General features: G+C 37.8%; 1 protein-coding gene across 5 annotated transcripts in view; it reads left to right on the top strand.

Moving 5' to 3' along the window:
• Positions 1-433: 433 nt before the first annotated feature.
• ESCO1 (establishment of sister chromatid cohesion N-acetyltransferase 1) overlaps positions 434-26,092 on the top strand; it is a 32,459-nt gene continuing 6,800 nt past the window's right edge. For 3 of the 5 annotated variants that reach the window (XM_061360478.1, XM_061360476.1, XM_061360479.1), the window contains exons 1-8: positions 434-509; positions 3,120-3,223; positions 3,424-3,619; positions 4,193-5,564; positions 6,205-6,316; positions 7,641-7,704; positions 9,917-10,031; positions 19,565-19,696. In XM_061360478.1, coding sequence (XP_061216462.1) covers positions 3,426-3,619; positions 4,193-5,564; positions 6,205-6,316; positions 7,641-7,704; positions 9,917-10,031; positions 19,565-19,696 — 1,989 coding nt within the window. In that variant the 5' untranslated portion in view covers positions 434-509; positions 3,120-3,223; positions 3,424-3,425. Of the gene's footprint in view, positions 510-853; positions 1,137-3,119; positions 3,224-3,423; positions 3,620-4,192; positions 5,565-6,204; positions 6,317-7,640; positions 7,705-9,916; positions 10,032-19,564; positions 19,697-25,466; positions 25,590-26,092 lie in introns of those variants that run through there. The other 2 variants (XR_009726540.1, XM_061360477.1) reach the window with 2 other exon arrangements.

Genomic DNA, 26,092 nt, shown 5'->3' with positions numbered 1-26,092 from the left:
CGCTTAACAACCAACGCGGACCCGAGCCGCTCCGGCGTGAGGCCGCCAGACCCGGTGCAGCACCGAGCACCCGCGGCAGCCGTAGAGACAAGCCCCTCACACCAGCACCAGCTCCTATCTGCGCACTCCCATCACACCGCCCACAGCGAGGGCACCAGCGCCACTTGCCGGAAGCTCCCCGTCTCTGGGGAGAGGAGAGGAGAGGCCGGGCCGGGGCGGGGCGGGGCGGGGCGGGGCTGCCGCGGTGCCCGGATGTGAGCGGGTTCGGGGCTCTGGCGCGCCGCCGCCGCCGCGCGCGCGCGGGCACAGGTAGGGGGCGCGAGCCGCGCTGACCCGGCCGCTGCAGCCTGCGCGCGCCTGCGCTCGCCCGCGCCCCGGCCTCGCGCGCCTCCGCCCCGCCCCCGCCCTCCCCCTTACTCCCCTTCCTTCACACTCCCACCCCCCCCACCCCCCCCAGCAGCTGTCGGGCCGGGCTCGCGCTGCCGGCGCGCCGCTGCCGCTCGCGCGAGGTAAGCGGCCGCCTCGCGCCGGAGGAAAGGGGGTGGGAGGGTGCGGGGGGGGGAGGGAGGGGGTGAGGAAGTTGTTCCGCGTGCTCCCCCTCCCCGCGGTGTGCCAGCGGTGCCTGACAGCCGCTCGGCCCCGCGCCGCCCCGGCTCCGTGACCGGCAGCCCGTCCTTGCGCGGAGAGCTGCCGTCTGCCCCCCCGCCTCAGGGCCGAAAGGCCGGCGTCTCCTCCTCGGGCCTGCCTCGCCGGCCGCGGCCCGCTCCCGGGCCTGTCCCCGCGATGGCGGTGGGAGTGAGCGGGCGATAGGGACCCTCTCGCCGGCTGCCCGCGCTGCGGTGCGCTGCTTCTTCTCCGCAGACCCCGCCTTGCCCCTCGGCGGCGACTGCCTTGGCCCGGGGAGTTTGTGGCCGGGGTTAGGGGCTCCCTGCCAGGTCCCGCTCTGGAAGGGTTGTCACGGCGGGGCGCTGAGGCGGATGACACTGGGCCACGCTTGGAGGCCTTCCCTTTTCTGCCTCCCTCCCGAATTCCGTCGTGGGGGCTCAGCCGGGAGTCAAAGCGCGGGGGCCTGCGGGGTTCTGTCACGGCAGTCGGTGGGGAGGCTCATCGTGAGACCCCAGCGCCCTGTCCAGCAGGTGGGCCTCCAGCCTCAGTAGAGACCGAGGGGCTCGTCCGTGCTTTAAGAACCTGAGGGTGTGGGAATTGTTTTCCTGTTTTTCCTCTACTTCTTGCACAGAGCCTTTGATTGGTGTGTAGTTTGTTCTGTGTCTTCCCTTCTTTCCATAATCTTGCTTTTACTAAGGGGGAATTCTTCAGGGCAGAAGCTGCCAGTACTTGAATGTCTGGAAAAGTCTTTGCTTTGCTGTGCAAAGTATTAGTAGGAAAGAGATGACTAATAACCAGCTAGCTCTCTTTGTAGGACGAGAGACTATTTGTCAGCGTCCTAAGAAGCAATACCTGAAAGGGAAGGATTGCATGTTCTGTTTTGTACTTGAAAGTCTTTCCTAAGAATGCCGGGTCATGTGGCTGACAGTGGTGTCTGTTTATGCCTAAAAAAATCCAAGCAGTTCTGGGTGTATGCAGTATGTGTTGTGGTGTTCTCAAATTCTGAGAGTCAGTGTTGTGCTCAAAACTGAGTGAATATGTGACCAATGACTTATTCAGCAACTAGAGCTGTTATTTTCAGGGTGAGTGGCTGTACTGTGGCTCTGACAGATAAACTTTGACTAGTAGAAACCCTTAGACTTGAGAAATGTCATGGAGCTGATGAGCTGTTACAAGTAAGGCTTACAAATTCTGTTACCTGCTCTGTAGGGAGAGGTGTGTAAATAAGACCATGAAAAGTGCTATTAGAGGTTTCTTCCCTGGATAGAATTAAGAAACATAGCTCAAATATGAGTTGCTGGTCATGCAGCTTCTTTAAAGGAGAAAGGGGACAGCACTGGTGTCTGGAATTTGGGCGTTATCCATCCTGCATGTTTAGCAGTATCTTCATAAAAGAGCAGATAAATGGAAATGAGGTTAAGGGCAATTTAAAGTCTGAAAAAAAAAAAAAAAGAAAAAATGCAGCTCTCTTTCCTTTTGGATAATGAGTAACTATTAAATGGAGCTTAATGTAAGTGTCTTTCAGATTTTTGGAGAAAGGCATGCATCTGTCAGTACTGAAAGGCTTACTGTAGTTGTAATGAAACGAAAGTATCTTCTCTGCGTTACACAGCTGGTAACATAAAGTTCCTGTTTAACCTTAAAATCTGACAAATGTAAAAATGGATTAGTTAAGGTTTGAAAAGTAATATAATTTTGTTACAGACATATTTCTTTGTCAGTCTGTCCGTGGCAAAAATAGACAATTCTTGACCTAAAAAGGGGATATGGAAGTTGTGAGCACTGATTCGTGAAAAGATATTAGTGAAACTTTATTTTTTTTTTAAAAAACAATTTATAACTTTTATTTGAAACAATTGTTACTTATGCCATAATGCAAAACCAGTGTCTTTGAATAACTGAACTTTAAAGTTTCAGAAGGCACAAATAGTTGTGCAACCAAACCTGTAAGACTTTTTATTGAGGACCTATGCTAGTTTTCAGACTCTTCTACAGATGAACTTTGGCACCCTTGACTTCATTTCAGTTCTCATAAAGACATCATCTTTAGCTGCCCAAGGCATTTGTCTCAAATAATGCTGTTTTCTAGGCTTCCTGCCATTGATCTGTAGCTTAAGTCATATTGGAAGGAACAGTTATAGGCGGTTGCTGATGTCTATGAAGTTCTGTAGCAGCAACCACAAACTTAGTAATTTAATGAATTTATTCACTGTTGCTGTGAGGCACAGGATTGACAGCAGACTCCCTTTCCTTGTGGGCTGTGAAGGAGAGCAGCATATTTGCTGCAAAAATGCAAAAGGCTGAGAAATTTCCTTTCAGATAGTACCATTATCTGCAGGTGGGTTTGTTGTTTTTGGTTTGTTGTGGTTTTTTTTTTTTTTAATTGATTATTAAAGAAACTTTAAGGCTAAGCATTGTTTGAAGGGATGTAAGAGGGTGGGAATGCCAAATTCAGAGTCTGAAAAGGAAGTTTAAAAAGTGCTTACTGCATGAATGTGTTATGTTCTTCATAGGTGGCATGAAACGTCCTGTTCATAAGCATATACATGAGGAATGTGCTTGGCACACCTTGATAAGTTATTTTGGCCTAAACATCGATTACCTCTTGTAAAAACCTGTAAGTAAAATAAATGTGATTTTATTTGAGATTGCTTTGATGATTTGCTTTCTGATCACAGTATGATCTGCCTTTAAAAGGAAGACTAAATGTCTGTTACCTTGTTTTGTAAAATGGGCAAATCTTCTGTTCTGTTAGCTGACACTGTAACAACAGTTGACAAAGACTCTAAAAGCTGAATCAATTACTGTGTTTTACAGAAATGGCAGCTCAAAAAAGGAAGTCTGTGTTAGTAGAGCCTTCTGCTAAACGTCCAAAGCTGGACAAGACCAGCAAACCATCATCAAAGAAGGAAAAAGAGGTGTCAGATACAAAACATGTCTCAAATAAGTCAAAGCCTGATCGGTGTGCGGTGCAGGAGAAAACTGTACTCAAAACCTCTGTCAAATCAAACAGGTTAGTGACAAAAAAATAGGTAACTGTGCTAGGTTATCTTCGTAGACTAAATAAGTGTAGAAGCAATTTAAGCGGAATGAATTTGGGTGAACGATACAGCTAAATAGTTAAATAATACTATTGGGAAGATCAGCCTTGAGTCATTAAGTATGTTACATGCTACATGATTTTTCCTTGGAAAAGAGTGTGTCTTGATATCCAGAAAGATTTCCCCCAAAAAAGTTTCTGAAGCAAAAATAAATCTAATACTATTTAGGTTAATACTTTATCTAAAAGCCACAATTGTCAACAGACTACTGGGGTTGTTAAAAATCATTCATCTGAGGTTCATAGTTCAGACTTGTCATGCAAAAAAAACATTAAGTACTCCACTTATGAGTGACCAGGTGGAAGTGAAGTTTTTTTAAAAATGATTCTAGAGATAATTCTTCTGAAAGTACTGAGGATGTGCAATGTCCAGTGTTTTAAAAATGGAGAAAAAAAAAAAAGAGGCAGAGGCTAGTACGAATGAGAGGAGACTTACGGCGAATTCTCCTTTTTGGATGCTATAAAATAATTATTTGAATCTTTCAGTGACAACACCAGTGAACTTGAACTAGGGACGCGCATGACTACAAGATCTTCAGCACTGAACTCGAACAATAAAACTACACCTGACAAAAAGGTCCAACAGCAGCCTAAATCTGCGAAAAACAAGGAGGTATGCCAGAAAAAATCCATGCAAGAGATTCCTACGTCAAAATGCCTAATTGTGCCAAATGAGCCAGTAACAAGGAGATCACAGAGGCTGCAGCAGTTAACACATGTACATGTACCAGCAAGATCCCTACGCAGCAGAGAAGTTAAAGAAGAAAAAGCTTTGGAAGTTAAACAGAGTAGCCAGGCAAAAAGACACACCCAGAGTGTTGCAGCAAAAGCCCTTAAATCTGTTGGAGAGAAAACGGAGCAGAAAAACAAAAAAACGAAGCCAAATAATACAAAAGAGGATAAAGAAATACATGTAGAAGTGACCAGCTTCCTGAAAGAGAAAAAAAGTAAAGCAGACATTAAAAATGGTAATTCCAACAGCTTTCAGCAAAACCCTCAAGGGTCATCATTATGTCCTGATGAAAGGCTGAAGGAAGTTAAGAAGGACCAAACGGGCCGTGTATCTCCTATTGATAGCAATACAAAGAAAGTGGAAGCAGACTCTCTTAAGCCAAATTCCAAGACAGTAACTAAGGAAAAACATCAAATGCATCAGAACATAAAAAGCAGTACAAAACCAAAAAAGATTTCGCAGCCCTCTGTAAGTGAAACAAATGTGGCTGATCCACCAGACAATGATGCAAAATCCAAAAGGGTGAGCATCCTTGAACTCTGTGAAGAAATCGCAGGTGAGATTGAGTCAGATACAGTGGAGGTGAAAAAGGATTCCCCTAATGCCACGCAAAGCAGAACAGAAGAAAAGCATGCCGACATACAGCTTCAACAAAGTGAAACGCTTACTCAGACGGAATCTAGTCAAAGTACTCAGTGCAAACGGTTTTTCCCTAGCAAAAAAGGAATGCCTATCAAATGCACTCTGAATGGTAGAAATAACGCCTCAAACAAAAACTCTAAATGGACCAAAATTAAATTACTGAAAGCTAGTAACATGAAGCAAAGTAACTTAAATTCTGCCAATGCCCCCAAGCTTGCTTTATTAAAGGATTACCCTGAAGTTTCAGAGGCAAGTCAAATAGCTACAGAAGTGGAGCTTTCAAAAGCACAAGGCAAACTGTCAATAACAGGACTCTCTGAGAATGAAAGTGTAACTTGTGTGCAGGAGAAATCAGATCTATCATCTGAAAGAGCTGGAGCTAAAGAAGTGACGTTAGAAATAAAACAGCCCACAAAGAAAGGTGCAGAAAATGGTTTGTTGCATAATTTGACAAAACATTTATGTGAACCAAGGCCAGATGAGGTAAGTCATTTTAATTATGGTGTATGGTAGGAGGGTGTTCTAAATCTGTTCTGTTTTCTGAGAATGCCATGCTTAGAAAGTTTGTTTTAACAATAACTTTCTTTCACAGTAGCTTAAATTTTTCAAATTTATTAAAGATCCTTTACTGGTGTGCCGTCATAGATGGGATATTGTAAGCTGGAAAATGAATCTGTTTCACCCTCCTAAGTTTTATATTTCACTAAGTGTCCATCAGTAAAATTTCCTGCTGGAGCGAGAGTTTGTACAAATTCATATGGACACTTCCTGATGACTTAAGCTCACACAGGTGTTCTGAAAAGGTGTAATGAATGGGGAAATAAAGTATTCTCTATCTGAATGAACTTCTATTAAAATTTAAGATTTCAAGGTCAAAGGTGTTCTACACAAAGTATTTTACAAGCTTATACATAAAATGAAAAAAGTATTTTGAAAAATGAATACCCCAAACTTCAGTATGGACTAGCTAATCAGTTGCGTTTTGCTTGCTTTGAATAATGTAAGAATTGGGGAACTGGTACTATATTTAAGTTTTTAATATGTAGTAAGCTCAGTGAATTTGTTCATAGGTTAGAGGCATTAATTAGTTCGGATTTTTTTTAATGTGCTCTGTTTTGTTTAGACCTTCCAATTACATTTGGAATCAAGTCCAGAAAGTTCTCCACTAAAGTATGTTACAGCTCCTAAACCACCAAAACAATTAAAAAAAGAACCTGGAGAAAGTGAATCTCAAGGTAATTGTCTACTACTAATTTTTTCTCTTCTTCTGATGAGTTATATGGGAAGCATAGGTCTTCCTTTCAGAGGAGTGTTCTCCATCCCTGTTTACCAGGGCTTCTGTATTTCTTTTGCGTGGCATCCGTGGCCACTTTAGTAGAAGCAAAATGTCCTTTTATCTCTGGGTTGTGTAGTAGGAGAGAGAGGTGTCCGTTTTTCTACCCAGCTCCTCTCCTAGTGCGTCTTTGTGCTTTATGCAATAATATTTCAAGTCTTAAATATGCCCTATTTGAGAAAAGGTGAAGTGACAACTTTTAAAACAAACAAGAAACCCCCAAACCAAATTTTTCCCTTTTCCATGCAATAAGGTATTGAAACTTCCATATTTCAGTTGGGTTCTTCTGTCACACTGGTTTCTGTTAAGGATTCTCTGTTGGTTACAGCTTCCTTTGAATAACTATCTGCACTTCTTTCTCCTGAATTATTCTACTTGGTCTTGACCAAATTGTTCACTGAGTAATCGCTTTTCTGTTTTTATTACATAGGCTTCATTTATTAGCCTGTGAATGCAGTTTGTCAAACCTTATGTTGAGAGTTATGTGAATATTTTGACTGAAGTACGTTTGATGAAGAAATATTATTGATTGATCCCTAATGTAGATCTTCATTGATTTTCCTCTTAATATTATGATAGTAAATCCTTTTGCTTTGGGGTTATGTTTTGTTGGGGGTTTTGGTTGGTTTGAGTTTTGGGGGTGTTTTTGTTGGTTGGTTAGTTGCTTTTGGGTTTTTTTAATCTGAATCCGATTTTTACTGCACTGTTTAACTGTTCAGCTTTTCTAGATAGTTGTGATTTTTTTTCCTGCCATTATAAGGTGTTTTGGAAGGGCAAAATACTCTAATTATACTATTAGAGAATGTAAATTTTTTTCTTTCTTTCACTGTTCTTGGTTGTTTCTTCTCCTTGAGTGTTACAGAACATGCCTCAGATGGGGGCATACTATGCATGTAGGATTCTTATACTAGACGTAGAACTGTACATATGGGTGTTGGTATAACCAGATTTAAACTCCTTTGTAGTTTCTCTGCTGGCCTTGTTTAGCTGCTGGCAAACCGCTCTGCAGAATTCCTGTGGAAATGTTGAGGAAAACTGCCTATTTTTTTGAAGTACATGTGGAGAAACACCTGAATACTGCCCCAAAATTCCAGCCTTTTTTATTGGCCATGAAAAATTGCAGCAGTGTCTTGTCTGTGTTTTTGCAGATAACTGTTTGTGTAGCTTAAATTTCCTTTGCAAATAAAAACTTCATTAATAAAGTTATACTCTTTGATTAATTGTAGGTTTGGCTCCCAAGCAGTTGATACAAGCTTCACCGACAAATCAAACTTCTGAAACTGAGAACAGGTATAGCATTTCATACGTTGTGAAATTGCAGTTATGTTCCATAGAGTTATGAGAGGGTCTATGCTAAGATTTAACTGTTCTATTGTTCCCCATCCTCACCTTTCAGCTTCAAATAAGTGACTTGTTCTTTATAAATAGACTTTCAGTTTACACAGTTATTAAGAATGTTTCTATTTTGTTAAGAAAATTATTAAGCAAGATATTTGTAACTGCACAGTTATTTTAAAAAAATAGAATTTAACAGTGTTGGAAGAACATTCCTAATCTTCCTCAAATTGTATGATAAACAGAGGTTATGGGAAGGAATTACCACATGATTTTCACTTACTGAATTATTTACCTTCTGGAAGAGTTTTCTAATGCTTAAGTTATGGGACTCTTTGTATATCTGAAACCTTCTTAGGTGAGGAAGTGCAGATTTGATTTAGGATTGTTTGTGATAGCTGTGAAATGAAGGTGTCAACAGCCATATAAAAAAAAAATGGTTCCTGTTCTTACTACTAACTGAATTGTTCTTACTGCTACCAATAGTTCAGATTTGTGTTTTATCCTTGATCACATTGACTGTTGTAGTTTTTGAATAATTCTGGCATAGTCTTTGGTATTAGCCAATTACAAGCTAAAGACAATAATTTCTTTATACCTGATACGTTGAATAGCAACGTAGTTGGCACAGTGGTTGGTGTATTGAAACTGTTTTCTATATTCATAAGATAAGAAGAAATGGTGCATTTAATTTTCAATACATCTGTCTGAGGGCAAATTAATAATTCTGACTAACCAGCCCTTTTGTACATGTTGAAAAACTCTACTACTATGGAATTTCACAGAAGATGGGTGGTAAGGCAGATTGAAAACTAGTTAAATGGCTCTTCAGATTTTTCAATAAGTATTGCAATAACTTCAATAACTTTGCCATGAGTTTTTATTCTCAACTGCCAAATAGCTTTATGGTATCTACTCAAATTTGTTAGCTGAACAGCCCCATACTGCTTTGCTGTTATTTTGATAAGTATTTTCCTTGAGAGCTTTCTTACCCTGCTTTCCATATTTTAGCCAGGATTTAAGGCATCATTCTTTCTGTAGTACTCCTGCCATAACACGCAGTAATGTGCGTATCTAAAGTGTAGCTCTCTTTAGGGCTTTGTAAGAAGAGGTTGCAGGGGGAATAGGCAAACCATGAAGTAGCTGCTTACTGCAAATTTTGAGGCCCATGACAAGAATAAAAAAAAATAGCTCTGATTTAGCACAAAAAATGCTGTTTTAACAATATCTGTCAAGAGGTTTTATTTTTGAAAAGTCTCTCTGAATTAGCGTGCTATGTGTACTGCCCTGGCTGCTACAAGTAAGTGTTTGGTCCTATGTCCTCAGTTTGCTCACAAAAAGAAAATATGTAAAACTTAATTGAAGTACATATATTCTTGTGTGTATTTTCTTCAGTGATCTTCACAAATTTTATCCAAACCTGGAATTAAGGTTTTTGTTTGGGTGTTTTTTGTTTATTTTTTGTTGTTTGGGTTGGTTTTTTGTTTGTTTGTTTGTTTGTTTATATATATTTTATTCTCCTGAATATAGTAGCAAGTTCATAGAATAATTTTATTGTTGAGGTATTGAAGTACTTTCTAGTGTTTCTTTCAGTTGTGAAAAGGGGAAACTTAAACTGAGTGAGAGAGATCCTAGGGATATCCAGCCATTTGCTCCTTGGATCCTCTTCTCTCCTTCTCTTCACTGCCAGCCATTAGAAGAGAATAAGTTTCAATTGAATTTGAGAGATTTGTAACATCTGTTTTATATTGACAACTTATATTTGTGGGAATATTTACATGGTCTGCTTTAGCAGTGGCCTGATGTATGATACCTAAAATTAGAAAGCTAAACCTTACATAGGAAATGTATATCATTAGGCAGCATCAGTTACGCTCTGAAAATGCCTCAGTTAAATGCTTGGGTTAATGCTTGTGACTAACCTACCCCACTTGATTATAAATTTATTTTCATTAAAAAAAACTCCTATTTAGGCTAGTCACAAATTGTATTTTTTGGTTAATTCTTTTATTTCATTACTTTTCCACTTGAATTACAACTTAGAATATATAGGATTCTGTTAACTTGGATTTGCATCTTGTTAAAGTTTAGTTGTACTAATTACAGTATCTAGGATGACGTGTATAAGCAGTCCCTTTTTTAACATGAAATATATTTGTATTTCAAGGGTTCCGTTGTCAAATACTTCATTAGCATCAAAATGCAGTAACTTCATACCATCTGAGGAACATATTCAGAAGCTAAAAGAAGCAGGAAAAGATGTTGACAAGCAGCTGATCATAGTAAGTAATACCCTTTCAGTAAGGCTTATAGCTGCTCAAATAAATTACTTTCGAGTTTGCAGTGCTGTGTTTTTATGAACTTGCCTAAAAATTCTTACTTATACAGATATTACCGCTATAAATGACTTGTGAAAGGAGAACCTATACTAGATTCATGCACTGTTGATGCAAAAATGGTGGCAGGCAGACTTAATGTTTAAAGCTGATTCTTGTTAAACCAAATTCTTTGGGTTTTTAATAGAATAGCTATTCAGTAAACATGCAGTTGTTTGGGGGAGAATGAACTTACCTTATATGTACGTGCAAAATCTCAGTTTTTTAAAATTTCAGAATTATGGGGGGGAGGTTACCTGACAGATTGTGTACAAAATTAGTATGAACAGATTTATTCCTGCATCAGTTCTGAAACAACCTTAAAGATTTTCCTGTGGATCTGCTCATTTTCACCATAATATAGGAGCAATACTAGTTTGATTATTTGGTCTTACATTTTTTGTTATTAGCTACCAAATATGCAGGTATCTCTTTTAGAACAAGAAAATGCAGAACGAGAAGAAAGAGTGGCACACAATCATTTTTCTATCTTGTAAAATCAAACAACTTGATAGTGAAACAGTTGGAGTTTTTAGTTGTGTTTCATTTTGTCTTTTTAATAGTCAACACATCAGGTAATCTTTGAGAAATGAAAGGCTGGAGATGGGGAGCTACAAAGTGGGAGGAATCGAGGCTGTTAGGGAAAGATGACTAGTAAGCTTCTTATGAAATTACCCCTCTCACATATATAACTGGTGGTGATGCTGTATTGCAATTTTTTTAATGTCGTACATGGGTTATACACATGAAAATATTACCTAAAATAGAACCAGTTGAATTTTGAGCACTCATATCCGTACTGAAGTATTTTAAAATCAGAGCTTCTGAAAATTGAACAGATAAACATATCCTTGATTTGCCTAAAATTATACAAATCTATGCACTTAAATGCCCAGTCACGGGATGATGCATGAACTGTATCCAACATTAAGATATTTCAGCTATTGCCTCCTTGAAATTCATTTTACCAGCTGAGTTAAAATGCATGATTAAATACCTTCACTATATTAAAAGGGCTATAAGAATATTCCTTTTCATTTCAGTAAAGCTGACAATTTTTGCTGATATAGTAGTAGAACTAAACTGAAGAGTTGCTAGGATCATTGACAAGAAGAAATACGTGACTTTCTGTTTAGCTACTGAAGAGGGATTGTGTAATTTTCCCCTACTGCATTGATACAAGATAGAATCATAAAATCATGGAATAGTTAGGGTTAGAAAGGACCTTAAGATCATCTAGTTCCAACTCCCCTGCCATGGGCAAGGACATCTCACACTAAACCATCTCACACAAGGTTTCTTCCAACCTGGCCTTGAACACTGCCAGGGATGGAGCATTCACAGCTTCCCTGGGCAACCCATTCCAGTGCCTCACGACCCTTACAGTAAAGAATTTCTTCCTTATATCCAATCTAAACTTCCCCTGTTTAAGTTTTAACCCATTACCCCTACTCCTGTCACTACAGTCCCTAATGAAGAGTCCATCCCCAGCATCCCTATAGGCCCCCTTCAGGTACTGGAAGGCTGCTATGAGGTCTCCACACAGCCTTCTCTTCTCCAGGCTGAACAGCCCCAACTTTCTCAGTCTGTCTTCATATGGGAGGTGCTCCAGCCCCCGATCATCCTCATGGCCTCCTCTGGACTTGTTCCAACAGTTCCATGTCTTTTTTATGTTGAGGACACCAGAACTGCACACAGTACTCTGAGTGAGGTCTCACAAGAGCAGAGTAGAGGGGCAGGATCACCTCTCTTGACCTGCTGGTCATGCTCCTAAAATGATTTTTTGCAACTTACTGTCTATGCTGGTAGTATTCTTGTGTTCAGTCCAGATTACAAGAGCAAGGTTTCCCCTCCCAGCCCCAGATATTCCCCAGCAAAAGCTTTTAAATTATTTATCTAGCAAAATTTTAGAGTATAAACAGTGGGTCATCAATGAAGAGCACCAGGGAAAAGGGGAGAGACCTAGTTTCTTGTTTTCAGAGTGTATTTCTAGAAGGTGCAAGTAAGCACTATATTTAATTTTTAAATGTGAAAATAACAGCTTCATAGTATCTAATATATTTCAGCGCTTCATACAAGTGTAGTTCAGTTGGATTGCATTGAGTTCAGAATTTTGTTGAAATAAAAGGGTGTTTTGGTAATGCCTGTAGTTCATTTCACCAAGGAAGCATTAGGTACATTTTTACTCTGTTATTCTTTTAGCTGGGGGAAAACTGCTTTCAGGATAGTCAAAATATATAGAAGAACCCAAATATTTGTTAACCCACTTTGTAAAATACTGTCCTTAACATTAGTTGCTGTGGAGATGAGACGTAGTTTTGTCTAGAATAATTTGTGCTAGCATCTGCAGGGGAAAAATCACTAAATAGACTTTTAAGGTACTAGACTTTGCTGATACAAATACTCAAAAGATTTGGGTTTAAATGCATATAGTAAAATAAGGTACATTGGTACATTTTGTAATTAATAGTAATGGTCCTCTGAAAACAGAGAAAAGATTAGTTTGGCTTGAAAGCTCTTCAGATTGAAACTCCGACACAGAGAGCAGTTGTACTACACACAGATCACTTAAATAAGCATTTATAGCATCTGTAAAAATTTTTATAGTTAATACCTATAAATAGTTTTTATTTCAGTTTCTGGCGTGTTGTATTAAGAGCAGCAGTTTGTTATCTTCTTTGCCTTGAGCCAAGTTTGGAAATCATGCTTTTATTCTTAGCAAGAAACATTTAACTTCCTCTTTGTTACACTAGTTACACCTGAAAGGTGAAATTTTATGCTGTCTGCTGTGAGATCTGATTCTTCTGGAGATCTGTCAAGCCAGTCTGTCTTAATATACATACACAATCCTTTTTTCCTTTTCATAACCAAAGCAGAAAAACTAGTAGAGCTTAGTTTGACTCACCACGTGATACAGTATCTTTGTTTTGCTGGCTTTTTTGCTACTGATTTTTTGTAGTGTTTTGTGTTTAAGTTTGACATCTGGCCTTTTTAATTGTCTTTATGGTATCTGAAGCTCAGAGTCTGGGATGTTACAGTATTGTCTGGGTATTCTAACCTTCCTGCTTCCTGAGCTATATTTAGAGAGGTGTTATGGTAAAATTAGTCTTTGTTTTCCACAAGGTGCTTAATTTTTTAATATGTCATCCTTAAAGATGTATCATACCTTCCTTCTCGTATATAGCAATATACAATTGCTATGGTGAATAGATTAATTTTCTATTTATCTTAAGTAATATAATCTTTAGCAAGCTTTAAGGCTTTATGACTATAACAGAAAAAATAATACATCTTCTGTTTGTAGAAGAAATACTTAGTAGCTGTACTTGCACCGTTATCTTTTTGTGGTACTTATCATCTAGTTATCTGAACAGGTTTCAAACCTTCATCCTGTAGAGCTGTATAACTAAGACAGATGATGAGTTGTTTCTGTTTTGTTCAGGTTTGCTTACTGTCACACATCTTAAAAAGTCTCTTCAGAGCATAGAACTTCAGCTGAACACAGAAAGTAATTTAATGCTGCAACAAACTTTATAAAACAAACAGTGACAGGAAACAATGGTGTTCTAAGTAATGTGCAAGGATTTAGGTTCAGACCAAGGAAAGTATGATCTGTTTTTCTGGAGTAAAGAAATTAAGAATGAGGCTTAAAAATATGTTCCAAATCCATGACATGGTGTTTAGAGCAGTAGTCTGTTCTGAATATTTGTGAACTGTACCCTCTTATGCATCATGTAAATATACAGTTGGTAGCTTCAGAGTGATGTGTTGAAATTGTTCTTTACTTTCCAAGTACTTCAATCTGATGTGCTAATATGAGAACTTGAATATGAAATCATATGTTCCTTTAACTTTTGGAATAGGAAAATATGCAAATGTGCAAAGCATATGTTTTCAATTTTCATAAAACAAGGTATGCCTTACATCCAAGACAAGGCAAGTCAGTTGTTTGCTTCTTGTAAAAATTCTGCTTGCCTGCTAGATCTAGGACAAAATCTTGACCAGAAGAGTGGGAATTAGTAAAGTATTAATGCTACAAAGGAATGTTCTAAGTAATGAGTTCTGAGCTACAGGGTTACTTCTTCCATTTTATGCCACTAAGGGCATGTGTTCCTTTGAAAATAAAGCTAGTCTTGAAAATGATACTCATCAGTTTTGAGAAAGAACATGTGAAAAGAATGAAGAGTGAAAACAGATCACTACAGTGATAAAAACACAGTATAGAGAGACTTTTCTGCCCTTTTAGACATCTGAATTAATGTCTGGATACAAGCAAGATTAAATGTAGATAACCTTTATAAGTATCAGCAAATGCATGGATCAGAATTGCTTGATGGAATATGCCTTTGATTCTGAGGTTTGAGTTGGTGTTATATATGAAAGTGATGTGCACAGTAATTCAGTTTACACATCTGGATATCATACTTGTATTTTTCCTTACTTATACATATCTTATATATAGGTAATATATATGAAAGAAGAATTTTGGTTTAAGCTTTAAACACAATCCTCTGTGGAAATAGTAAGTGTAAAAGTGACTTCTTACGAGCCTGAAGGAAGCTATAGCTGTCATTTAAACTTGCTGTTTTCTTCCTTGAACTGGTATAGTCCAGTTAGCAATTTCTCTGAAGAATGGCATTTGGGCAGTCTTCTGTTATTCACGTTAGTTCAGTACTGTCTCTTTTCTTTCTCATAATCCCAGTAAAAACCCAGGCAGTGGTTACTGTATAAGTGATTGTGGACGAAGTTTGGTAGTTGAGGGCTGTCAGTCTTCCCTTCCTCCCACACAAATCTTATCCCTGGGGATAGCTCTGCTCTTAGAGGGACAGTAATGGCCATCCTTTCTTACTGCTCCTTCCCATTTCTACTTAGCTTTTTCTAGCAAATTCAGATGGGTTGTGTTCTGCTCCTTTGTCCTGAAGGTGGAAATGTTTTGTAAGGTTAGCTGGGGACATGACACAGGAATTTGGGCATAACATTGTCTTGTGTGTTAACCCTGGTAGGCAGCTAACCACTGTGCAGCTGCTTGCTCGCTCCCCACAAATAGGATGGGGAGAAAACTTGTAAAGCAAAGCAAAATAAAGAATTCATTACTACTCCCCATCAGCTTGCAGGTATTAAGCCATGTGCAGAAAAGTAGAATTGCATTGTGTGTAACAACTGGGAAGATAAATACGGTAACTCCAAATGTCTTCCCCTTCCTCTTTCCCTTAGCTTTTGTTGCTTAGAATGATATCATATGGCATGGGATACTGCTCTGCTCAGTTGTTTCAGCTGTGTTCCCTCCCAGCTTCTTGTGCACCCCCAGCCTGCTCAGTGGCACAGCAGAATGAGAAACACAAAAGCTAAAACATCCCTGTGCTATCACTGCTGTTTTGGTCACAAATCTAAAACATAGCCACATAGCAGCTGCTGTGAAGGAAATTAGCCTTATCCCAGCTAAAACCAGTGCACATTGGAACACTGTCTGTAATACTCTCGAATAATGTGTTTATATAGTTGGGAATGGACTAATTGTCCATTGTAAATATTGTGCAGATTTAAGTGTTTCTTAACTTTGTATTTTTATCATATTGCTTTAGTTAATGAGCAGTGAGGATATCATTTCATGAAGAATAATAACCCTCCATTTTAATTTTTCAAATATGTTAAATAAAATTAGATACATCACAGTACTGAAAGCTTCAAGTTGCCTTATATCTTTTGGCTAAAATAGCATTCCAGAAAGTTAGGTACTGGTGATGGAGCGGTTTTGGAGTTGGGTTATTTTGGATTTTTTTGTTTGGGGTAGTTTTGGTTGTTGTTTGTTTGCTTGTTTGTTTTGTTAAATTCCACTGTCTTCAATTTGAAGTGAAACTTGTTTCTGAGTTGGGTCACATTTTCTGATTCTCCTGGTCAGCAAGGAGATCTACCCATCAGCTTCAGTCTTGAATGCATCTTTTGCTGAAACAGCATTCTTTGACCTTTTCATTTTCTGTGGAGAGCCCAAAAACCTTTGTGGTGTTCCTTCCTGCTCAGCTTGTATTTCCTTTCCAGCCTGCCTGTTTCTATGGCTGGGTTTTATTCTTCTGTGAAAAGACTAGAGGAAAAAATAATCTTCCTCTAACTAACACTAGGTAATGAAGAACAAAGTGACCTAATCTGTGCTTGAAGAGAGAGAAAAGCGAATAAATAAAAAAATAAAAAGGGCCCCTTTCATCTCCTACAGAGGCACCAAATGCCTTTTTTGCTTGCAGGGCTCCTTATTCCACATATGGAGGATCAGCAGACATCCACCTTCTCAAAGAAGATATTGGTAAGACTTTTCTTTCTGTCTAACACAGAATTAAGAAACCCTCTGGACATTAAGGCAACATTTTCACAATGTTCAATTACAGTTAGTCTTGAAACAGTTGGATCTCATATATCCTGTGCCTGTATTATTGAGGATTGCCTGAGATGTCAGGATGCTTAGTTGCCATCTACACGTGCTGAATTTGCTTAGGAAATGGAAAGTATCCTTGCTCTTTATTGTTACGGTTTAGAAAATTGTATTTTAAATAGAGTAACACATTTTTCTGCCTGCAGCCCTGCATTTTCTTAAATACTGCTCTGAAAAGCATTTCTCTAAACCTCTTACATCCTTTTTCTAGTTGTGACAAGGTAACGGTTTATTCTCCAGTACGCAGTATATGATGTTTGCTGAGAAGTTTCTTCTCCCATCCCAGTTTAAAGTTTTTATTTACTCTCATATGTAGTGCATAAGGTGGTCTTAGGTTGTAGGGGAGCATTTTTTGGCTCTTCATGCATCATCCTGTTTCCACTTTTGGTTATGCAGTGACATCAGGTTAAAAATAGTCAGATTCTATAGATGTTTTGTTAAACACAAATGCATTCTTCATAATTCCTGACTTCAGTTTGCATGTCCTCGTTTTGTTGTTGTTGTTGTTGTCTGCATTGATTTACAGAGCTGCCTTTTTTTTTTCTTCTTTCTTTTTTAATTCTGAAGCAGTAAGTTCTGTTATGTGGCTTTGAAATAGTACTTCAATTACACAAGGTCTATCTTCTTTACTGTCCTCAGGATACTGTAAAGTATTTGCTAAAAAATATAGTTTGCATTTGTTAGAGCTACAGAGTTCAAAAGATTGCTTTAGGTACTACAATGTGATTTTTCTGATAATTCACAAAATAGGTTTTGAATATTAACCTCTGTGTGTAGCCCACTGATACAACTGAGTGCCCATAAAAATAGTAATATCAGTGAAATCCTTAAACAAAAAAATCCAAACAATGCCCCCAAACCCACTGATACCAGCAGCATCCAAGAAAGCCAGTGTGGAATACAATATGGCAGTACTATTCCAGGGAAATAATCCAGTCCTGGAGACTTGCAAAATAGCATTTGTTTTTACAAGGCAAGATGGGAAGAGCTAAGGATATCCGTGTCCAGAATTTTTGGATGTCTACTTGGGTAGTAAATTAAACTGCTTTAGCTTAAATACCTTCAGCTTCTTGATCATTTGAACAGAAACTGTTTCATGAGACTTAACTGCAGTACTTGTGTGTTCAGTATTTTAAGACTTGCTTTGTGTAGCTGATTTTCTAGTTTACATGTCTTATTTTTGAAGTGTATTCTAAGCATCAAAGTAGAATTCCTCTTCATTTGTCTTACCCTAGATAGAGGATGTGTTCTCCAATTTGAAGATAGGAATTACTAAATTAAGTTCATCTTAGTAAGAAAATTGCCATACATCATCCTTCCTGCTGAACTGTATTTTTTCATCTTCCATGTATAAGTTCTTAAAATGCAGTGTATTTTGATGGCCAGCTGGGTACTTTGTTTTGAACTATATTACTACTTTAAAGGAGGTCTGCAGGTAAAATAAAATGTGTTGGGTTCCATTTTTACACCTTTAGAAACTTCATCTTATTCTGACATTGCAAATGTAACCTCTGGATTTTTCTTTCCTTTTTCCTTCAGAAAAATAATGTGCTCCTGTTTCTCCTTCTTATACAGTGGGAATGTATAAATTGACGTACCATTAAAGCAATGACTTCTCAGCTTCAGCTTCTTTCTTTGGCTGAGTTCCATAGGTGTACTCTTAAAGAGAAGTTCAACTCTGAGTTTGCCTGGCCAGTTTAACCTTTAGTTTCATCTTGGAAAGAAACAGATACCTACATTTTAGACTTCACTCATGACTGCTTGAAATAAGTTTCTGTTGCACGTAGAACTGAGCTGTCATCAATTTGTGCACACAAATCAATTTCCTATTAAAAAACACCCTCAAGTAGTCTTTTGCTTATATAGCATCCTATTTTAGCGTATAAAGTGACCTTTTGTTTCTCTGTGAATTACGATATATATTAAAATAGATTTAAAGTGACATTTATTGCTGCTTACATAAATGCCATTTCCAAATGTAGTTAAAAAAACTATTTAAGCATTAAGTGGTAACTTTAAAACATGCCTTTTTGGCTGGAGGCTTCATTCTAACTGGTATTCTTTCTTGCTCATTGCAGAAGCACCCTTTGCACCTGACACTTCACTCTTGAGTAGGCACTGACTCCTTAATCTGAGCAGATTTCCAAATTCATAACACTTTTAATTAATGTATAAATAGCTAAGCAATAAGTACGGAGTAGTGCCCTTAATTTGGTAATAGTTATAGAGTAGGAGTGTAACCTAAAGGGTCATGAGTAAAATCATATGATTTTCTGTTTGTATTGTAGCAGCTATACAGTGTCTGTAAAATAAAACTAATGAACCCTGTGCAGTTAAGATAGCATGTCAGAGATGGTAGTTAGCTATTACCAGTTAAGACGTAAGTCCTGAGAGTATATTCAGTGACAAGAGGGATGAAAACCCCGTAATGCTATTTGACTGCTTTTAAATACTTGGTTTTCTGAAGTACCTGAAATCACAATCAGTGATTGTAGGTATATTGCTGATCTTAACAATTGTATCAGCGTAACTTCTGGGGGATTTTAATAATATCCTTCCAAATATTGAGGAAAATGGCTTACTTTTGGCCCACCTCAAGCAACTCACAACCAAAAGACAGGCAGCAGCAGAACTGTAGGGAAAGCTAAATAGTGTGAGGTTGGATGTGGGAATTTTCTTTGTGGAAGATGATTATATTTACTGCAAATAAGGTAATGAAGGAAGAATTCTCTGTTCTTTGTTTTGAAAAAAATAAAAGAGAAGTAATTTGTTCAAAACTAACGGGGGTGGAGCTAATTTTAACATTAGGTAGAGTTTGCTCTGTGATTGAAGCTGTGTGGGTTTTTGAAAGCTGGAATTCTAAATTCTGTACTTGTTCTTTCTCGTATTAAACTCCATTTTAGCCTCTGTGTTGACTTTCCAGAAGATAAGTTATACAAGATGTGTCTGATTAGATGAAACTTCTGTTGAACTGATTTACTGTGCTTGCAATTGACAAATACTTTATTATTTTAAATAGGATGCAGGACAGAAGAGGTTTGGTGCTATTTCCTGTAATATTTGTGGAATGCTTTACACTGCGTCAAATCCAGAGGATGAAACCCAACATCTGCTATTTCATAACCAGTTCATAAGTGCTGTAAAATATGTGGTAAGAAAACCTTGTCTTTTTAAAGGCATAAGCATTATCTTTTATTTCCTGTCTACTAGGTACAATTCGTATTACATTAAGTTGTATTTTAATAAATGAGTATCACAGTAGGCCATAAAAAACCCACTTTGGGAAATAAATGTTTTTTAAAGCCATATTAGACAGGTTATATATAATGTATAAAAATAGTAGAATAATGGTGTTTCATTGCCATTGTATTCTTTCTGTTACAGTTCCCTAATCTCAGGCGGGGCTGAGGGTGGTGATAGGAAAACAAAGGAATGCCACTGTTCTGAAAGTGCTAAATACAGGTTTCAGTGCAGCTGGTGTTTGCAATGGTTGGCTTACTAGTTAAAGAGCTGATTGTACTGGTTTTGTAATTGTATAATTTTAGATGACTTGTAAATTACTTTTTGTTAATTATGTGCAATTTGAAGAGAGACTGTCTAGGAATCCAGCTAAACAACTTCATAGTATATTGAAACTTTACTGCATTTATAGTGTGATTGCAAACTTTAAAGTCCCAAGTATTATTCCATAACTTCTTTATATGTGCTGTATCTGAGTATAACTCTCATGTAGAAGCTCAGATTTGAAAAACATTGTATAATTTAAAGTATATTGTAAAATCAGCTACTTCACACTAGCTGATATTACAAGCCTTCTAGGAAATACCTGTTCACGTGTCTGAAATCCAGAATAGAATCCACAAAGTTTATTTTCTTTATCACACATGTTACCTTCAGTACTCAACACTCGAGTAGATAAGACCTCCAGGATAACTGAACTGAGGCCACCAATTCATTTCATGTAGGTACCAAATGGCTGTTGGGGCTACTCTTAAATCCCAAGCTCAGTTTTTTCCCAGTGCTTACAAATAAGCAGATACATCTTCATAGCTGAACTGTTTTGAAACCATCTGGTAGATAGTTCTGGTATTTTATCTCTTTGTGATTAGGTTTTGCTGAATGATCCAGACATCTTGAAAAGTCTCTTCTGATACATGTTAGCTACATTGTAGGGTGAGACTGAGCAAAAAGTGCGATGGAATGCGGCACGTTATAATGGCAGCATGTAATATGTTTCCTCATTTTATTCCTGTTTGTGTCTGTGTGTCCTCCCGCCCTGGCCCGTACTTTCAGTTCTTGAATGTTACCGAAGATATAAATGTAACAGAAGATGGTGTTAATTCTTTTGCACAGAAGCTGGCAGATGAGTTCAGTAGTTACTTAAAGCTGCCATGTTCACATAGTTAGGAAGCTACACTGAAGTTTGACTATTTTGGAAATTGAAAGATCTGAAATTTCTCACTTCTATATGTGTCCAGAATAACAGGTGGAAGAGCAGACTGCCTTAAACCAGATGCAAATAGCAACGTATAAAGTTAGGTATTTTTTTAATTTGAGAAAAACTTTGTTTTCTCAGTTGCTACACATTTTTTAAAAAACATTGCATAATGTGCACTCAGGCAAATTATTTGTATTGTTAGTTCACTGAGTAAACAGTAACATATCTGTAACCTTTGACCCTGATTACATTTTGTGACATTGTAGACATGTACAGAGTGGTGATTTAGATGGTTATTCTGGAATAGAAACTGTAGCATAAGAGGCAAAGGAAAGACTCTTACCAGTCTTCACATTCCCCTGTGGTGTATTTTTTTTTCCCTCATAACAACTTGACACTGTTTTCTGCATGGATAAAAAACTTTTGCCATGCTAAATAGTTAAGTCTTTAACACCAGTTATTTGACTCATAGTCACTGGTTCTTGGTTAATTATATTGTGGTAATGTCCATGACAGAAACATCCTCACCTCCTCTTACAAAAGAATTTGAATTTTAGATAAGCCTTCTTGACTGTACATTAGTACACCAAGTCTCTTTTTTTTAATTCTTAGTCATCCAGAAATACCAGAAGAATAATTGCTAGTTAACCTAGTTTTGCTAGAAGGTTTCTAGTGGGGATTGTTGGGAGGATGGCTCAGAGTTGTGATACATTTGGTTTCTAGGTATTTGTTAGTAGTTACTCTGTTGACACTTTAAGTACCTTCCTTTCCCTGACAGAAAGTCTTAACTGGACTGGTAGCATCATGGGATTAAGAGCTATGTGCTGAAGCCTTGGTAACTTGTTTAGATTTTCTGGTCCAGGGTTGATATGTTACTTTATTAGCTCTTTATTGTCCATACCTTGATACGTTACTTGATTAGCTCTCCAGATACTATATATTTTTTAATGTAGCTAATATATTTGGCATTATTGATGATTTGGAGGCAGTTCTAATGTATCTTTTAGATTTTTTTTTTCTTTCTCTTGTTATTCACATTATTCATGGCATATGATGCAGTCCCAGTCTGACTTGAGAAGGCTCTTCTTGGTTTTTCCTTCCTTTTCAGTGTGTCTTGATAAACATCTAGTAGTTCTATTGCTGATTCATTTCACAGAATCACAGAAAGAAGGTCTCTATACATTGTCATGCTAGAGCTTCTTGCTGTGAACTGTGAAAATGGAATTAATTGTTAGTATCTTGCCAACCTGCATGCAGCTGCTTTGTGAGTTTTTAAAAGTGCTGAAGCCGGAAGATAGTTTGCATGTAAATAATAAATTACTGTTTTCAACTAAATATAATTCTGATTGGATTTTGGTTTTCTTTTAAAGGCCTATCTTGTTTTGTTAGTAAAAAATTCTTTTTAGGTCTCTCTAGAAAGATGGATCTCTGTCCATGATGCCACCAGAAGTAGGACAGTCTGACAAGGAGATGGCGTTGGGATAGTTGTTTTGTCATGGATGCCTAGTACAGACAATGAGGAAATTATAGGCCTTGTGTGGAGAGAGAAAGTTTGCCGAGTTCAGTGCCATTTTGTAGGTTTGGGGAATAGAAGATTGGCAAGGACTGATAAGGGTTTTCTGAAGGGTGCCATCTGCTTTTAATTAAAGCTTGCAAATTGAATAATCAAGAAGGCAAAGTGGTCAACGATAGTGCTGGGGTAGGGATAGATTAGTGTGAGAGATGTCCCCTACTACAGACAGGTGTAGGAATCTGTCTCTCTGTCCTTCTGGTTTCAGACATCTGAAAGTCTCCAGAAAAAAATGCCATTCTATCGTGTGTATATTGAGTGGTGACATACACATCAAGTGTCAACTCCAGTGGGACGGATGACTTTGTAGGATGGATATATGGTTTAGTTTTATGAAATCCTCTACCTGTGACATCACAGAGTATCAACTTAGTCTTTCTGCGATTTTTTTTTTTTAAGAGCAAGACATTATTTTAATGGTGGTTTTAAGCTGCAAAGCCAAAACCTTCAATTAAGAAAATGCCTGTGGATTCATGTACCTGATGTGAATGCAGTTAATGTTTGTATTTCAAGCTCATCCTCTTAGTTAAGAATATCTTGAGCTGAAGAGAGCAGAAGAAGCTGTTATTTGAGTTAATGTCTAATCTGATAAGTTTTAAGTAGCTATTCTGCTGTAACTGCATCCAATCCCCATCTTTGAGGTTCTTATGGTTTTCAGATTAAAAAAAAAAAGGAAAGCAACATTTGCCTTTTTGGAACCTAAGGTTAACAGGATACTGGGATTGGAGATGCTAATGAACTTCATGTCATCTTAGAAAGCTTTCATGCCTGCCTTGATCTGCATTAATTCCAAAAGTGATACATACATCTGTACAATACAAAACTTAGTAGTATTTCACATAAAAGTCCATACCATTAGCTATCTTCCGTGAGAATCTCAGTTTTACTAGTATGTAGGCTTTTTTAACAGTAGTATTTAGTAGCTATATCCAATGAAAGACCTTCATGTGTTCTACTATCAAAACCTCATTCTCTGCATTATGTTCATAGGACAGAGAGGTAGAATATCTGTAATTTGATGAAGGAGTCAGGAAGAAAAATGCAGTAGACCCATTTCTCTGCTACAAATTATAACGAGTTAAAGTGCACAAAATTTCATACTGAACTTGATCATGAGGGGAAAATGTCATAAATCCTTTTCTTAGCGAAGACCGAGAAATATACAGCATTAACCACATTTTTCTTAGTACCTCAGTATTTCTGAGGAATAAATAAAGAAAATCATTGATTTTCATGTATTTGTATTAATTTGTGAAATCAGCAGTACAGACAAGCCAGAACTGACATTGATGGAAAGATACCGGTTTTGCTGTCCCATGTCTTACCCTTAGATAAAGACTTTTAGAACATGAGGAAATGCATGGGAAGCAGTCTATTATGTCTTCTAACTTACACTTTTAAAAAGAAACCTACATCGCAAATTATTTTAAGCTATAAGCAGAAGATAGTTCATGTGAAATTGAGCGCTGAACATTTCATGAACATGCTTTAATGTTGGAGCCATTGTTACAACTGCATTCTACATCATTCATTATATACGCATATGATGTCCAGTGAAAGCAGTGCACTACACAGTGTGGTGGTATTTACTGTCCATACTATTTCATGGTGTTTTCATGGTTTCTTTCTTTTGTAATTCTATTGTCATTGCACCTTAATAAGCAAGCAGAAGCTATCTCTAATCTTGTTTGAATTAGGAGAAAAAGTTAGAGGTAGATGAAAAATTAATTCATGGTGCATTGCAAAGCTGCCTTACGTTCTCAAATTACTACAGATACTCATAGGATAAATAACTGTAGCATGGAGGGGAGAAGAGTATGGCAACAGTTATTGCACACTGGTGGGACACAGTACAGCACTAGTCTGCTCAACTGTAGTGATTAGGCTGTATGTGCCTTGCTACTACTGGCTATAAGTAATCTGTTGTTGGACATAGACTTCCAATATTAGGAAGCAGTGGTATAATTCCAGTATAATCATGTTCCTTTACTCCAAGCCTTACAGAACATGTAGTACCCTGGTGGGAACAACAGCTTTCGTTTTAAGTTCTTTAGTCATCACAAGCAATGTCTGTCAGTGCTTGGTCATCTGATTCAGTTAGTAAGTCTTTATGCCCCAAAATAATGTCAATTGAAAGGAGAGGAAAAGGAGTTTTTCTAACATTGCAGTAGAGTATTTTAAAGTATATTGCAGACATAATGGTTTTGTTTCTTGCTGTAGTAAGGTGTTCTTGCCTTCGGCCTGGGGGAAGGAGTCCTACCTTAGTTCTCAGTGACTGAAATACATAATATTGTGCCACTGCTGTTTACTGCCCTTTGTGTTCATACCATAATGTATTTATATCCAAATAGGATACAATATATTTGTATCCAAATAGGATCTTTGCTTGTGTTGGTATTTAGTACAACTTCTAACAGCAGGATTAAAATGGCATCTGTGTTGCAACCATTGCCATGCTGAGTGTTAACCTCATAAATAGTTTTAGGGCTACCAGAAAGTAGATGAATGTCTAAACTTATTTTCTTGATGGCTTGTGTGGGGTAAAGGAGTAAAATCGGCATGACTAAAATGAGGTACAGATCAACTGTTAACAACACTTAAGTTTGTCAATTTTTGTGGTAGTGTATATGGCGTTTATTCAGTGCCAAGTTCCATTGTTTGGTCTTTAGTTGAACGTTATTTTGTGAGAAGGTACAGATTTCAATGAGAATTATTCCATCAAAATTGTTTCTTCAAAGGCTTTTTTATTGAAAGTTGCTTTGAGCAAGACTTGTAGATAAGCCTTTTTAATGGCTGAAGTTACTTCTGCATTCAGTATTTTTAGGTCCCATCAAAGCAACTTGAGTTCTAATATCTACCAGTCCCATCTTACTAGATTTAAGTGGCTTTTTTGTTTTGTTTTTTTCCATGCAGGTACTGCTCATTATTCACCACGAGTGTGGATCTGAAGAAGAGTTAATTACCTCTATTTTTTTGAGTATGTTTATACTTCAGATACACACAACGTAGCCTTCTTCCCCATTAGATTCTTAGAAGGTAGTTATAATTTTTTTTCTAGTATCCTTCTTGTGGCTTTAACAGTTATGATCAGTAACAAAATAAACTATTCCTTACATTTTGGGCAACTGCATGCCAATCAGTTCACTTAGAACCTCCTGGAGGTCTTTCGCATGCCAAACTTTAAAACTGAGTGTGTATTTGTGGAGGTAACTATGTTAAAAAGAAATCTTTTATTAAAACTTAGGGGTTTTCTCATTCACTGGACTTCGGAGATTAAGTATTCCATAAGTTTGGAAATCAGTTATGTGAGCCGAGTTTGCTTCTTCTATTTTAAAATTCAGTTTGCACTGCAGTCCTGGGGAAAAAAAAAAACTAGTTGGGAAATTATAAGACACTTCACAAATAATTTCTAGATATAGTTAGGCTATTGTATAACTTACTGTACAGATAAGATTGTATTATACCTGTTGTGCTCATTTCTAGAAGCTAGAGCCGAAGTTTCCTTCTCTAGCAAAGCAACTGCTAAATAGTGTGAAGTC

The sequence above is a fragment of the Neopsephotus bourkii genome, unplaced genomic scaffold (genome assembly GCF_033783945.1).
Source record: "Neopsephotus bourkii isolate Nb327-2 ecotype Australia unplaced genomic scaffold, CSIRO-AGI_Nbou_v1 NB_1027, whole genome shotgun sequence".
NCBI lineage: Eukaryota > Metazoa > Chordata > Aves > Psittaciformes > Psittacidae > Neopsephotus > Neopsephotus bourkii.
Note: the sequence above shows the minus strand (reverse complement) of the source record. Positions and strands in the feature narration are given on the sequence as shown.